This window comes from Stegodyphus dumicola, chromosome 9, assembly GCF_044657685.1.
Source record: "Stegodyphus dumicola isolate Sdum_Otavi_A_Nest chromosome 9, ASM4465768v1".
Lineage (NCBI taxonomy): Eukaryota > Metazoa > Arthropoda > Arachnida > Araneae > Eresidae > Stegodyphus > Stegodyphus dumicola.
This window is the reverse complement of record NC_140776.1, coordinates 126,084,097-126,100,299: the sequence shown is the minus strand read 5'-3', so window position 1 is coordinate 126,100,299 and position 16,203 is coordinate 126,084,097. Positions and strand designations below refer to the sequence as shown.

General features: G+C 31.6%; 1 protein-coding gene across 3 annotated transcripts in view; it reads right to left on the bottom strand.

The window, feature by feature from the left end:
* The window catches only part of fs(1)h (female sterile (1) homeotic), a 107,088-nt gene extending 92,526 nt beyond the window's left edge, over positions 1-14,562 (bottom strand). Inside the window, exons 1-3 of one of the 3 annotated variants that reach the window (XM_085824069.1) lie at positions 14,201-14,562; positions 3,141-3,228; positions 2,695-2,910 (exon numbers count right to left, since the gene is read on the bottom strand). In XM_085824069.1, the coding sequence (XP_085680195.1) occupies positions 2,695-2,910; positions 3,141-3,176 (252 nt within the window). In that variant the 5' untranslated portion in view covers positions 3,177-3,228; positions 14,201-14,562. Of the gene's footprint in view, positions 1-2,694; positions 2,911-3,140; positions 3,229-13,458; positions 13,696-14,200 lie in introns of those variants that run through there. The other 2 variants (XM_085824071.1, XM_085824070.1) reach the window with 2 other exon arrangements.
* Between the last annotated feature and the right edge of the window lie 1,641 nt (positions 14,563-16,203).

The following is a 16,203-nucleotide window of genomic DNA, read 5'->3' as shown; positions in this document are numbered from 1 at the left end:
GGAGAAAAGAAGTTATTACACATCGTTACCTAAAAACATGAGAAAAAACATAGTTGTGAACTTTCATGACCTTATGGGACATTTTGCTGTTGATAAGACTCTCAAAAATCAAAGAACTATACTGTTTTTCTGCTATGAAGAGATATACATCAATGAGTTTCGAATGCCTCCTCAACAAATTTCCAGGTAGAAAAAGGATTCTATTCCTCCAGGCTGCAGACCTTTTTTGCAACAGTACTCATTGATCAGCTTGAACCTTTCATCACAAGTTCTAAAAGAAACAAGGAATTGTTAGTCGTCATTGATAATATGACCAGATTCATTCGATTGTATGCTGAGAAAAACATACTGAAATCATTGCCATTTTTCATAGAAGAATTTGGATTACCAGATCGTATAATATCAGATCAAGGTTCTTGTTTTATTTCAAGGGAATTTAAAAACTTTTGCAAGGAAAAGGGAAATCTTCATACATTAAATTCAACCTCCCATCCACAAGGAAATGGTATGGTCAAGAAATCAAACAGAACAATTTTGCCAACGATAGTAACATCAATGAAAAGTAAAGATCAAAAGGATTGGGACAAAAGAATTAAAGAAGTTGAGAGAAATTTGAATAACACAGTCAATAAAACTACTGGGAAAGCACAATTTGAAATGCATATATCCCGATTTCAAGATGGAGTTTTGAAATTACTTGCTGATGAAGAAGCAGAAGTTTGGAAGGAACTGGAAAAACTACAAAAAGATTGCTAGAGAACAAGAAAAAATTAAAACTTATTATTACAAGAAGAAATTGGAATCTCTATAATTTGAACCAGGAGAAATAGTAGTAGTTAAAAGAAATTCAAAATCTACAGGAGAACCAACCAAAACTCAACCTAAATATCGTGGTCCAATGGTTGTGACAGAAGTACTTCCAGGTGACACTTATAGAACATCACAACTATAAGAAGACTCCGATGGTCGCTTTTATGCATCAACTTCTCATGTAAGTCACTAAAATCTTGGAAAAATGCAGAAGCAAATAATGATGATGGCAATGACGACGATGGCGATAATGACGAGGATTATGACGAACTTAAAGGCCCAAGTGAACAGTGCGCAAACAATTGTGCTGTTGTGCTATAGAGACTTTGTATAGGACTTATTGAATTTTTTAAATTATATTTAATTTTATTTTTTTCCTACTTATTATATTTTGTTGTTTTAATGTATGATAAGATTTGGTTCAATTAAGGATAATTGAAAAGTCAGGATGGTCGAATGTAAGCATGATTGTAAATTATTTATTGTTATTAGACAGATTATCTACTGAGAAATGGCAACAGCTAATTTCTGGATTCGTTCTTTTTTTTTTTTTTTTTTTTTAAATATTCCAATGAAGTACGATTGAAATTTATATCGGTACGATGCAGTAAGAACGTCTGTTTTGTTATGTACATTTTGTTACGTTTAGGTTATTAAGCAACGAGAATAATTTATCTTTAAATAAAGGTTTGTTTGTCTTTTAAAAACGTCTTATGAGTGATTAATTTAAATACAAAAGGAAGCTAACACAAAATTATACTGGCAATAAGTAAATTACTATTTTAACAGAACCAAGTCAAAATTTTACATTTTTTAACAGCACTGGATCAAAATTTTTGAAAAGTTAAAACCAGGATCACTATTAAGTTGAAAGGCATTGTTCCTCATCATCTTCAATTAAGATATTCAAATTTGGAGCTAAATAATTTGATCATTGTGAATGGTATTTTCTTTACATTTTGATTATCCATGCCCCAAAAGAAAGTTATGAACACATTGCTCACTTTTGAGAGCACTCATGAACTCATTGGCAACTATGTACAGAAACATTTGTTTTGGTAACTGACATCATGACTGGTATTTTCACTACTTTCTGATAATCCCTGTGTCCACCAAAATGTCGTGAAAGCGTTGACCTGACTTTGGAGAACTTGTTGTCAACTATGGAGATAAACAACTGTTTTGGTAACTTTACTTTTATTGTAACAATGCATCTCACACAGCCTATTTTTTTAAAATTTTTCTTGGTACTCCCATCGAACAGCCAAGTAGTGCAATTTAGTACTAATTCTGAATGGCTACTTCCTTTAGAATTGCACAGGAGTGATTAGCACTTCAAGTCCTGTAATTACTATGTCAAGAATTCCTACTAAATTATCATTCATTCATCCCCCCTTCTCAATAACCTCTCTGTCACTCTCTTCACTATTGTTAATGATATTCCCTGGATTTAGAACCATACTACACACTTTGTTGTCCGTTAGTTGACTGATAATTGGGACAATGTCATCACAATGAAAATCTTCTGTTATGCTAATTTCATTTATTACCACTTCTTCCCATTTGTTCACAAATTCCATTAATTGGAAGGTTTCACTTTTTTACAGCTAGCTTAAAATAAAATTTTACAGTTAGTTATCTCTAGTGTCTTCTAGTCTGTATCACCAGTTTAAATAATATGATTTATTAATATGAACAAAATTTCATCTGAAACATTATTTCAGTAGCCTTTGAAATTTAATTTTAAAAAATTGCAACAGTCCTACTTTAAAGAAAGAAAAATCAAGCTAAGTTTGCTTTTGCACTAAAATGAAAGTCTTCTAGATTTTACTCATACTTTATTACATAATAAATAGAGTTTAAATTTCAGAATAAAATACTTACCGGAATATTTAATTTCACAGCATCCACCGGTTGGTAAAAAGGCCAGGCAAATTGATGTTTCCAAACTGCCTTCATGACTGTCTTCAGCAGAAAATGTAACTGATTGGTATTCCTATGTGGTTTATCGGGAGGTGGAATAACAGGAGGCTGAACAATGCCATTCACAGGCTCTATTACTGGTTCCACGTACTTGGGCATTACGTTACCGCTGGTGTTCTGGAAAATAACATAAGATATTAGCATCTTGTCTATAAAGCTAAAATGCTTCCCTGTTAAAGTGACTACCACAGTCAGCAAACTTAATTGCTCAATCTATAACATGCAAATTCAATGTTGCCAAAGGCAAGTGGAGTGGCCACTTTAAAAAAAAAAAAAAAAAAAAAAAAAGGTTTTTAAAAAAATTTAATCGTTAATGAACTCATAATAAAATTAACCACAAAACTTACGTTTTTGTTTTCGTTTTCATCTTGAATGGCACCCATGCTTCATAAGGCATTAGGAAATCAGTAAACCACACCTGGGATTCACTTCAATCTGAAAATTGAAAAGAGTCATGAAAAATTAGAAATTATGTTATTACATTTTTTTAGCAATGAACTCGGTACTAAAAATATAAATTTCAGATGGCAAAATAATCTCAAACCAAATCTTATTTCTAATTTCAAACAAAACAAATTAGCATATCCTAAATAAAACAAATCAACATATCCTATGTTAAGCACTTAATTTAGGACATTAAGTGTTTTACATATATTTTATTTTTTGGTTGTTATGATTATTTCATTTCTATTTCAAAACAATGAAATAACATGCAAGTGCCCTCATTTTTTACAAAAATTAAACTTACTTAAAATCAAAAATTAAATACAAAGCATTACATCATGCTTAGCTGTTATTGCATTATTTGGAAAGAGTTTTTATGTGATTATTATTGTAATACTATTTGAACTTTAGAAGAAGATACAAATCTCTGTTTAATTTTATGTAAAAAAAAAAAGGTTTCTAAAATTTGAAAATATTCTGGTTACTTGAATGACTGACAGTTGCACTTTTACTGTACCAAAATGTTTTTGAGGAAATATGTTTCCTAGAACTTCAGTTCTTTGAGCAATGGATAAAACAGCAGAGCACTGGTCTTCCTGGATATGATTCTTCCACAAATGAATCAGCTGGGATTTAAAGCCTAGTTCAACAGTATATTGGGTTTTATTTTTTACTCCACCCCCAGATAAACAATAGAACTATGAAGCATTATTATGAATTTCTTTTTACACAGATGATCATTTCTGTTATCCTACATAAGCATTTATATCTAAAATATCATGGTGTGTTTTAGATATAAATCCAAATAAATAACAGGTGCAACTGTGAAATAGACCAATATTTGATAAAAGTGTCATGCTTTCAGTGTATCTTCAAGTATATGCAAGACAGTAATCAACCCATGTACACTGCTCAAAAAAAAAAAAATGGGACAGTGCTATATCTCTCGTTCTACTGGGGCGATTCACGAAATTCAAATTGCGTTCTTCATGTCTCGAAAGCGCAACTTAGGATATATATTAGATTTAGATATAGCACTATTCTAACATAGGTATTTTGACACAAAATCGGACTTTTTCTGAAATAACATACCACTTTTTTTCCATATTTCGATTCTACGACTCAAATTATGCCAGAATACCAAGTTTTGTAAAAATCGTACCAGTAGTTTTTAAAATATTAGCTCTCAAAATTTTAGCTCCTCAATGTTAATTGAATTTGGTAAATATTTATTAATATCTCTTTTTTTATTAAACTTTTTTGATTTTTTCTCTCACATTTCGAAATTTAGGTTCAATCCAAATAAAATTTACCCATTTTTTGTGTTTTATTTTTTAAATTTCTATTTTTAAATAATTTTTATAAATTTTTCGAAAAAAATTTTGAATTATAACCTATAAAATTTTTACCATCATCTTAAAGTAGGTGTATTTTTAAGCATATCTGAAAAAAATTAGACTTTTTTATTCAAAATTTTCTAAGATATACACGAATTTACATATTTTCACGTTTTGAAATTTGGCATCTTTTTTTGGAGCGATAATAACGCCAAATGTCGTCTATGGATTTTTGTTACACTGAATTGCCACAGCTATTTTTAACCTTAAATTTCAAGTAAAATTTTATGGAGAATTAATTATATGACATTTTTTCCCTCAATGATGCGTAAGAAATATTTATTAATACTAAATGAAAAGCTATTTTTTTAAATTATCAATGATATTATTCAAATTTTTAACTATTTTTTTTATTTCTCTCTATCTTTTTTAAAATAAATAAATAAATAAATATGTCATAAATTTTTACATATGTCAAAAATATGTCATAAATAAATTTATGAGTAAATTTTTACCTTCGGCGTTTTATCGTCTGCTACATTACTTCGTTTAAATCGAATTGTTTTAAACTGAGAATTTTCGTTTGATGTTTATTTGAATTTTATGACATTAACTGCATAATTTATTTCTAAACAAACTGTTGCTTTTGAAGTGGCTCAAAGAGCGGCTGATACTATCATCCACATTTTTAAAGCACAATATATTTTTATAGAAACATAAGATTTAGAATAATCATTTTTATAAAAGTCAAATTATGATATAAACCCTCTAGAGATTGAATTAATGGAAGTTCAATGGTTATGTAGAAATGATCTGCAGCTACTTAATGGCTGGATAAATCAGCAGATTCTGTGGACAAGTAAGAATAATTATATAAACAACACCCAACATTCTGGATTCAATTAACAACGAGGATACGATATTTATTAAATGAATTCAAAAAATTTTAAAACATAAAAAATTAACTCATTTTTTATCCTAAAATGTATTTTTGTGCGTAGCGTATTTTCATTATATCCTTAAAATTCTAATTTAAACTGTAATTGTCAAGAACAGAATCCTAATCATCAGTAATATAATAAGTAATTATCACGGTTATTAATAAATCCTTCTTAAAAAGTAATTGCAAATATTTCAAAAAAATTTCTGTCTGAATGCAAATATTTTTCTGTGCAAATACTTTTAATTTTATATTAATCAAGATTGCACACGATATTATTTATTTGCACTTCAATTCCTACCGTCAGTTCCAGTAGAATTTACAAATCAATTATATTTAATTAAGGATTGGATTGTATTGGCTTGGATTATTTAATTATGGCAAAGCACACGAGGGCTATCTGCCTAAAGGGAGGGATGCCTTCGTGGAGGACTTTCTAAGGAAAACTGGCTCATATACACGTTACATAGGGGGAAAACCACGAAAACGCCCATGCAGACAGCCCGTTCACGGGATTCGAACCTCGGACCGAACTACCAGTGTTCAGCGATTTACCGCTCGGCCGCTGTTTCATCAGGAGGAAAAAAAAAAACGTCTTTAGGTGACATCCACATACATCACTGGATTCATTCAGCTTCAGTAATTCGAAATTTTTGACGGAATTGTTGTCGGAATTAGGACTTAGAAGATAAGTCAAATTAAATATTTCAATAACCCAATAAATTCAAGGTCGAAGTTTCAATATTTGATTTTCGGAGGGAGGGGATATTTTTTCAGTTTTGGTCCATTATCCTAAGTATATTTGCTTCGATTCTTTATTTTTCCATAAAAGCGAAAAAATTACGCATGGTATACATATAACGTATAGCTTCAAATTAAAATTTAATATACAGAGTAGTTATAATTAAAGTTCCACATTGAAACGGTCATAAAAGGAAAACTACTGGACCAAATGTTATCAAACTTGGTAATCGTGTAAAGGAGGTCATGGGAATTTATTTTCCGCAAAAAAAAAAAAGGAAGTTTGAAACCTCACCACCAGGGGGGAAATGGCGCTGTATGCAATATTGTTAAACGAAATATGGGTCGGAATCTAACTTAACCTTTTGTTACACGGGTTTAATATGTTGCATACCCTTAAGAAACTTTGAAGTAGGCAAATTACCATTTAAAAGAGTTAAATTCGATAAAAGTCGAGTGCGCCATCCGTGTAAGTGAGAAATTCGTCCGTGAAAACCACGAATTAGTGATTAGAAAATGTGAGATCGCAAATCACTAGCACAAGTGCGTGCAATCTGGAAATCATTTTCTTACAGATCGCTAATTTGTAATTTTTGAAGCCTGAATTCGGCCTTAAAACATGAAGATACTGATTCGAAACGCTTTTAATCGATTTGGGCCAAAGAAATCTCTCATGTTATCTACCTAGTTCCATTGCATTCTCTTACTGCATTCGATTGCATAGCAGTCATTCCACACCGTTTAGTGTTGAATGACAGCTAGTTTTATAACTGAACCATTTTTCTCTGAAGAGCAGGCGACAGCTGGACTACTGTGATTGCAGCTCACTTAGAGTCAATGTTAAAATCTTTCGTGACACATGAACTGCAGTAACATGGAATTTTAGGTACTAAGATTTTTATGCAAGGCTGGGCCCCACCTCATGTGTGTCGCACAGTTACTTAGGCAACATTTCACGAATGAACGTCTTATAAGCCAACACTTCCCCTCTTCCCACCAGACCTCAACCTCTGTGACTTTTGTCTATGGAGTTATCTCAAAAGCACTGTTTATGGTGATAATCTAAACAATTTGGCAGAAATGAAAAATGTCCGTAACATTTCTCCTGATATGCTAAGAACTGCTGTTGAGAATGCAGTAACAGGATTTAACTTGCTCTCGGAAAATGCTGGACGCTACATTGAACATGCTTTGTAACACGTTTCGGAAACTATTAAACACATTTTAAACAGACACTTCCACTGGCGGTGAGTTTTTAAACTCTTTTTTTTTCCCCCGTGGAGAATAAATTCCCATAACCTCCTTTACACGATTCCCAAGTTTGATAACATTTGGTCCGGTAGTTTTCCTTTTATGACCATTTCAATTTGGAACTTTAATTATAACCATCATGTAAATTAATCTTTAAAAGTCTGACAGTTTGGTTCAAGTCCCAGCTTTAAAAATATATATATTTAAATATAATATTTTATATCAATCCTCTTAGAAAGAATGTTTTAAGAAGCTAATTTTTCTCTCGTGTTACAGATTGTATAAAAAAACATGGTCTTTAATATGATTTAGATTGCTTCAGCCGATATAAGAATCGGGTCACTCGGTGGTACAGAATAAACCCTGCTGGACTGTTTTATTTCTTTGTCATTTAGTAAAAATCTTTTAATTAAAATATTTATCCTTTGGGCTTGGATTTAAACTTTACTTATAGTTAAAATGACTAGAAAATGAAAAGCTGTCTTCAGCTGACACGCAATTCATGTAATTGATATTTTAAAAAATTGACAAGAATGCAAAATTTATGGAAGTCTAGCAATCGAAAAATCTTAATTTTCTTGTGTGAGCACTGAAAATAACTGTAGAAGGAAAGAAGAAAATTAGGGAGAAAAGTAAGCAAAAATTTGCAGAGAAATTTGGCTGTCAGACATACCAAGATGTTTCAAAAGGTTGGACACTTTTGAATATACTTTCAGGATACTTCAAAGAATTTAGGTGTTCAAAGAGAAAACACTTGGACGTGTACACTAGCAAATACCATCAATTCAGCTTGTGTTAACAGAATAGACAAGAACGATATCATTACAGATTAAAGTGAAGAGCCACTGGTTGTAGACTATATGGTTGTATAAATTTAACTTACGTTATAGAACATCATATCGTATCATAAATGGAGAATCCCATGATTTTCTCAGTCGAATTATTTGAAGATTCAGGAGTTTATCCAGTGATGTATGTAGATTTCACCTAAATACGTTTTTTTTCCTCCTGATGAAACAGGGGCCGAACGGTAAAGTCGCTGAACACTGGTAGTTCGGTCCGAGGTTCGAATCCCGCGAACGGGCTGTCTGCATGGGCGTTTTCGTGGTTTTCCCCATGTGTAACGTATATTCGAGCCTGTTTCCCTTAGAAAGTCCTCCACGAAGGCATCCCTCCCCTTAGGCAGATAGCTCTAGTGTGCTTTGTCATAATTAAATAAACCAAAACCTCTTGATGAAACCAGACTTTCCTTTCATCTCATACCTTCAAAATGACTGATAAAGCCTCTAAAGACTGATAAAGGCTCTGACCAAATACTTCGTGAAGAACTTTCTAAGAGAAACCAGCTGGCATACACGGTACACATGAGAAAAATCCACGAACATGCAACCAGCCCGTTTACCGAGATTCGAACCCCAGAGTGAACTACCAGTGTTCAACGATTCTCTACCGCTCTGCTGTTTGTGGGCCTTTATGAAATGGAAGGCGATAACTTTATTTAAAATAATTGTCAGAAATACCAAGATATTTCGAAAAGTTGGATGCTTTTTAATACACTTGCAGAATGCCTAAAGAAAAAGAGCAAAAATAAAGTAGAATGCCTGAAGAAAAAAAGAAGAAAAAATAAATTTTTGCGTAAAATTTAGTATTTATATTTTTTTTTTAATTTAAAACCTTTTAATCTTATGATATTTGATTCTTGCGATTTCAAAAATAAAATATGTCACTAAAATATCAATAACATTTTAAGAAACCAAATGTAGGATAAAATTGGGTAAAGCAATGAGCACAATGATAAAACTGTTTAAACCAGTTTATGCAAGTCATCCTAAGTTAAAATGTCGGTTATACATATCTCTTATTTATATATATCTTTTCTGAATGGAACATTGAAAGGCGTGTTAACTGTGCTTTACTGTATTTTCTCTTTTAATATATGCAGTTTTCAAACGCATCATAGTCTGGGTTACAAAGTATTCTTCCAAAAGAAACGCAATTTAAATAAATAAAATCAAATTCTGGAAAATTTATATTGATTAAAATATTTAAAATGCTCAGTTCGAAGGAACAAATAGAAAATTTTAAAACAATTATCTGAAGAGGCAATGCAACACAAACAATTAAAATAAAAATATAAAAATTTCCTAAAATAATAACTATGATAAAAAATATATATAAAGAAAACTATTTGAAAAAAAAAAATAAACACTGCACCTTTATTTACGCAGTTCGAATAGGTAAATAGAAATTTTTAAAACAGTTATTCGGAAAAAAAAAAAAAAAAAAAAACCACGCATCTTAAATAATTAAAATGAAATTCGAAAAAGAAAAAAATACTTAAAATAATAACAGTTATAATAAAAAATATAATATAAAGAATATTATTTGGAAAAAAGGAATGATGGTGACTTTTTTTCCTCTAACGGGAAAGGAAACTAGGTTGCCATAGATTAAGAAGTTCGCCAAGTGAACTATACTTGGCGCAAACTGAACAAAAAGTGCCAACATAAATTTGTGAATTTCTCCGTAAATTTCGTTCCAAATTTTACAAAATTTCATATTTAGGCGTAATTTGAGCTGTAGAATCGAAATATGTAAAAAAATTGGTATGTTATTTCAGAAAAAGTCCGATTTTGTGTCAAAATACCTATATTAGAATAATGCTATATATAAATCTAATATATATCCTAAGTCGCGCTTTTGAGACATGAAGAACGCAATTTGAATTTTGTCAATCAGCCCAGTAGATCGGGAGATATAGGACTGTCCCATTTTTTTTTTGAGCAGTGTACATGTTTCAGTTGCATATATCCCATATAAGTTATATCATACACTAAATATCATAATCCATATATGTGGATTTACATGCTTTATATTTAATTCAGATTTCACTGAACAGTGTCTGTAAAAATGAATACTGGTCATATAGTTTTTGCAATTTCTAATTCCTAATAAATGCTTTTTATTAATATTTGTAAACCAAACAGTATCTACAAGGCATTAATATGTAATTACTATATGATTTTTTTACCAAAAAAACTGTCTGCAAGTAGATTGTGTTACATCAGAACTACAGCAAAACCTCATTATTGGTACAAAATTAACTGGTAATACCAACTGCATTTTTTGAAGATCTAAATTAAATATCCAAAATTTAGGCCCAAGAGATTTTTAAAAAAGTAACAGGTTAATATTAAGATTTAAATTTAGAAAATATTTGCGCTACATTTCTTTCACCTAACATAACAAGCTTCATCTAACCAAAGAACCACGAAGTTACCCAGAAAGTGAAGATGAATTGCCAATCCCTTTCTATGCATGAATGTGGGAAATTTAAAGGTACTGTTCATGATTTTCACACACAATTCACACTGAAAGACACCAACGTACAAAAATATAAACAACACTTTTTTTGTCACTATTAAGACAAACTGTGGTCTATGATCATACTCATAGATTGCCGAGTCGAGTGATGAAGATTCTCTTATTTTTAAAGCATGTTTAACGACATCTTGGATTTAGGTGCAGGCTTGGGTAGATGTCGAAAATTTTCTGTCCATTTCGCACTCAAAGATGATGATGAAATAATCAGACGGGTACCACAAAATAAGAAAAATGATGAGGAACTGGTGTGAGCAAATTATGAAGAAAACAAGAGCTCCGTATACACACTGAATCCTTAAAACTCCAGTGAAAATCTCCAATGAGAGGCAGACATTTGAAGTTACATGTCATCATACCAAGAAATTCATAAATTTCATGGGATATTACTGACATTTTAAAATGGTAAACTCTTGTTTTTCTGAAATATAAAATCCTGTAATATTTTAATTTTAAATAATCTGTAAGATTTTCAATATTCTTTACTTGAATGTGGCAAATAGGATAGAAAACACAACCAATGGACTCTGAATGTTTCAGATTCTAAAGAGGAAAACATGAGCAGGTAAGTTCTAGACATACACCATATTTCCAACCACTCAATTTTTCACTAATCTTATCATCTGAAAATTGAGAGGGGAACATTATGCAAATAAATAAATTTCTGGAGGATGAGATTACAGTAAAAACATAACAAATGAAAAGAAGACATGGTTAAACTACACATAACTATCACAATATTATTTCTTTAAAAGAATAATATCTAGTCCAACATGAATACACTTATATTTTTTAAAATGGTCAGGCACTTTAATAGCCATTAATTAGCATTGTGCGACTACAAGGGGCAGAAGTCGTGGCCATTTCATTATGGAAACACTTAATAAGTGGCCACCGCTGTCTCATATGAGGGGACGGACAGTTACAACCATGCCTCCTCCAGGATTCGAACGGGGGGCCCATCATTACGGCAGTCAAGATCACTAACCACTCTACCGGCTGGGCAGCATATACAGTAACATGTCCAATAAGATAACTTCATGTCTACTTCCTTGTAACCTGAACGCCAACCATTCTTGCTGTTGTCTCTGCTACATATTTAGGCCTGAAATTATTCATAAATAATTAGAGAAACTGAATGCGCAGTTGACTCGGAGAAATCGCTGACTGAATGTCAATTTGTGTTCGCTTCACATGTGTGTTAAGCTGCCATAAACTTCAAGAGTTTGAAGGAAAAGGTTCGGCAGGGTCTTTGCAAATGTTTGCTTTTATTAGCAAGACAAAAACGATCACTACATGGATGAATCTATTTTAAGATTTAATGAAGCCCATTCTCTGAATACACCAAGGAAGAAGAAAGTAACACTAATATTCTTAAAATTTTCAGAATCTGGCACTAAAAAATGCAAGAAGAATACATGAGAAGATACAGTACATTAAATTGTTGATGAGAAAGGATGAACTTATGAAAGACTTTCAAGAGAAACTGACTCATATTTACATTATAAACAGGAAAAATCCATGAAAACTGCATACAGTATCTTTTCACACACATTCGGACAAGTATCGTCAGCAATTTATTTCACTTTGATATTGATTTGCGAACATCATTAATGAACAAGTTCAAAATATTTTCATCAAAAATCATTCCTACAACTTAAGACCACCAAATATTATACTAAAAACATTCATTTAAATTACATTAATTCTCAATGGTATTAAGCACATAGTTATTACATTTAAATTACCTAAATTGTTAAATACAAAGAACATCAATAACACATCAAGAATACGCTCTCAGTAAATTCTCGCAAACGCCAACATTAATATTTAAGTACAGCACTATAAAAAGAGTTAAATCTCACCCAATGGTAAAAAACTTAAATGATAGATAATTATTTAGCAATTTTTTTTAACTATGCTTCAATATGGTTACTAGCAATCTAATAAACATAAAATTTACACATTATATCAAATAATAGATAACCACAATTAATATGGAAAACTAGACTTATGTTTACTGAAATGAAATTTTGGATAATTTATCAAAAACTGAACATAATTCTAATTTTAAAAAAATACTATTTAATGAATGAGCAGGAGTTTATAATGATATTACCACAAATTTTCATTATACTAACTACTAAATTATACTAAAATGAGATATATGTTATAAAATGCTATTTTTAATTATTTGCATATCAGATTTAGTGCACATGATCTTGTTCAGAATACAGCAACACATAAAATTATTATAGGTACTATGTCATGCCTTAAAAGTGATTTTAAAAATTCAGAGTATAATTTCATTATTTTAAATTTGTCACTTAAAAATTGGTTTCTAAACATAAAATTTATCTCGATTTAGCTTTTTTCTACAGTTAATACAGTTGCAAAACAGAATGCTCTTTACCTAACATCCTCGTGATCGGGGATAATGTGTGTTCCATGTTATTAAAAAATTGTCTACGCACATAGATATTATAGCGCGAGCAAAGTGTGAAACAAGCAAAAATATTTAAATGAAATTTATTCAGAAATGGATTATATGCTTGGAAAATGACAACTTACAGAAACATCACTTTTAAAATATGACTCCACGATCATCAGGCCAAGTTAAGGAAAGCGGCTACAAATTATGCATGCAAGTTATAATCACAGCTTAGAAGCATGCAAGTTATAATCACAGCAATTTCACATGGAACAGCAATATATAAATGATTTGGTATACAATTAAAATAAATGTAATAACGCTACGTAAGCACTGAAGCAAGGTTGCAATTGCATTTCTACCTCACCGCCGGCAATCACGCCAAATGCATTGTTTTCTAACGGTTTTAACACAGCGCCATCTCAGTTTAGGATTACTCATACAGCAGGAGTTAGCGCCATTTTTCTCGGCTCTCTCAGCACAGAGAGGCGTGAAAACACATCGTACAAGGCCTATATGTAGATCAATATAGTTTATGAATTTATGTGCCGAGAGTAACTTTGCGTGTGGAAAACATTACTTTTATCGAAAAATCATAAAATGTTCGAAACTTTTTAAGATATTTAATAGTACCTATACAAGTGTGTATCGAAAGTAACTAGATATGCAACGAACAATAAGTTAGTATTTTGCAATTTCTTCTTCACATTTTAAATACGAGATATATATTTAAGCTATGTAGTAGCCATATTTATATCAAGTTTTTCCTCTGCAAATGAAACTCCACTGACAGATCTCAACCAACAAGTAACCTATGAGTTTGTTTAATAGCTATAAAATAAAACTTAGAACCATGGGACGAATGAAAATATCAAATAATACCTCCTCTTTCAGATCCGAACTAACAGCATGCATTCCGACAGCTTTAGATGACACTTCGCACGCATAATCAGAATGGATTTGAATTGACGATCAGCAATGCACTCGCGTTGAAAGTAATGGCTACGCTCATGTACGAGATCTTAGCTTTATAAGAGAACTAGTGAAATCTACGTTCCCATTGGCTGTTGGAAATCATGTGACCACACCCTATTCCCAAATTTCGCATTTGCTATATGTTTGTTACCTATAATTTAAAGTACATTTAGTCGCCCATAACGAGAATACTTAAGTGTAGTAAATACTTTGAATCTAACTTTCAGCTTTAGCGAGGACAATTTACTCGTCAACAACTTGCACTCAAAATGGTGACCAACTACGCAAGTATCAACAAACGCTGTTTGTGCTCAGAAGATTCGACCAATCACGTTTAGATTCTATGAAACGATAACGATTATTATTATTCAGCTGTTGCCACTGAAATAAACTAAATTCATTACGAGTATAATAAGTCTTATTCATTAAAAGAAGCAAATATCTAATTCGAAAGAAAAAAATTTGTCTGAATTATGAACGTTAAATGAAGAGTCATCCCTTTTGACCAAAAAACTTCAAATGTTGAATTGTTGCCTAAGTCTTCTTCTCTACTCTTCCCTTCAGTTTTCTTCTCAATTTTTTAGCTAAAGGTAAAAATAAAATTAAATGGCTAAGAAACTTCAATAAAGGAAGCATATTCCTTTTTCTTCTCTCCTCTCAGCTTTGGATGTACATACTATAAAAATTTCAACTGACTGAATTTGAAGGAAAGCTACTTAAAATGTGAATAAAATTTGAGTATACGGAGATAAAATAATATCAGTTTCATGTCTTAGGAGATTGCTACTAACTTCTATAAAAATAAATTCTTTAATGAGGAAAGACCACACTTGAAGGAATAGCGTTACTTACATAATTATTCTTTAAGTAAAAACAATACTGTTAGATACTTCTAAATCCAAAATTCTTTGAATTTCTAAATTGAGATGCGCAAGATATTTGAAGCATTGATGTAGGAACACTAAGACGTAGATGCGTGGGAATGCTGATTGCGTAGCTACTTGAAGCTTAGAGCGTCCATCCATTTTGAAGAATAAACAGTCGAGCTGAATTACATTCCATATTTATTTAAATTCAGAATGGGGGCGACAATTCCCTTGACGTTCTACTCCTGCCTATTAAAGAACATTTACAGTTTTGATACTATGGCATGATTGCAACAGCGTCTGAACAGCATGAAAGCATAAGCGAGAAGAGAGACAGAGTCGCAGTAGTAATGCAGAGGAAGAAGGGAGGGAGTCAGTTTCAGTTTGAGTTAGCTTTGGTTGACAATTATTTTGATTGGGCAAGCGATATCTGAATTAAGGGTTACGTAAGAACGCATAATTAATTTGTGCTGTTTCTAATACAGAGAGATAAGGTTATAGTGAATTAAATTTAGAAGTTCGCTTTCATATTTTTTATCTTACTATATATATATAATAAATTTTACATCTTCTGTGTTCGGCCATGCATGCATGCATTTAAACACAGGAATTCTTCTGCGGACACCGCCAAGGATGGCTGATCATACAGCCACCGTGACTAGAAGGCCGTCGCTTAATGGGTTTGGCAGCGAAAGGATGGAATGTAGCAATCTTGAACACATTCAGTTTTGTATAGTATTTACATGTTTATTTTTTTTTCAAAAGTAATATTTATAATATGGAGGTAATAGAGCATAGTCAACCTGTAAAATCCTGACGTAAATTCCTGAATTTAAATTTTATACATCTGAAGCATCAGCTTTCGCAGGAAGATTTCCCAAATCCTTCAGCAGGTCAGGCTGGATAAATATGTACATTGTTGAATGACATACATGAACAATGTAAAATCGAAATAAATCATATAAATCCATCCAATATTCAAAACAACAAACCATTAGAAATAATATCGATAAGCACAGTGAGTAATTGCATGAAAAGTCTCAA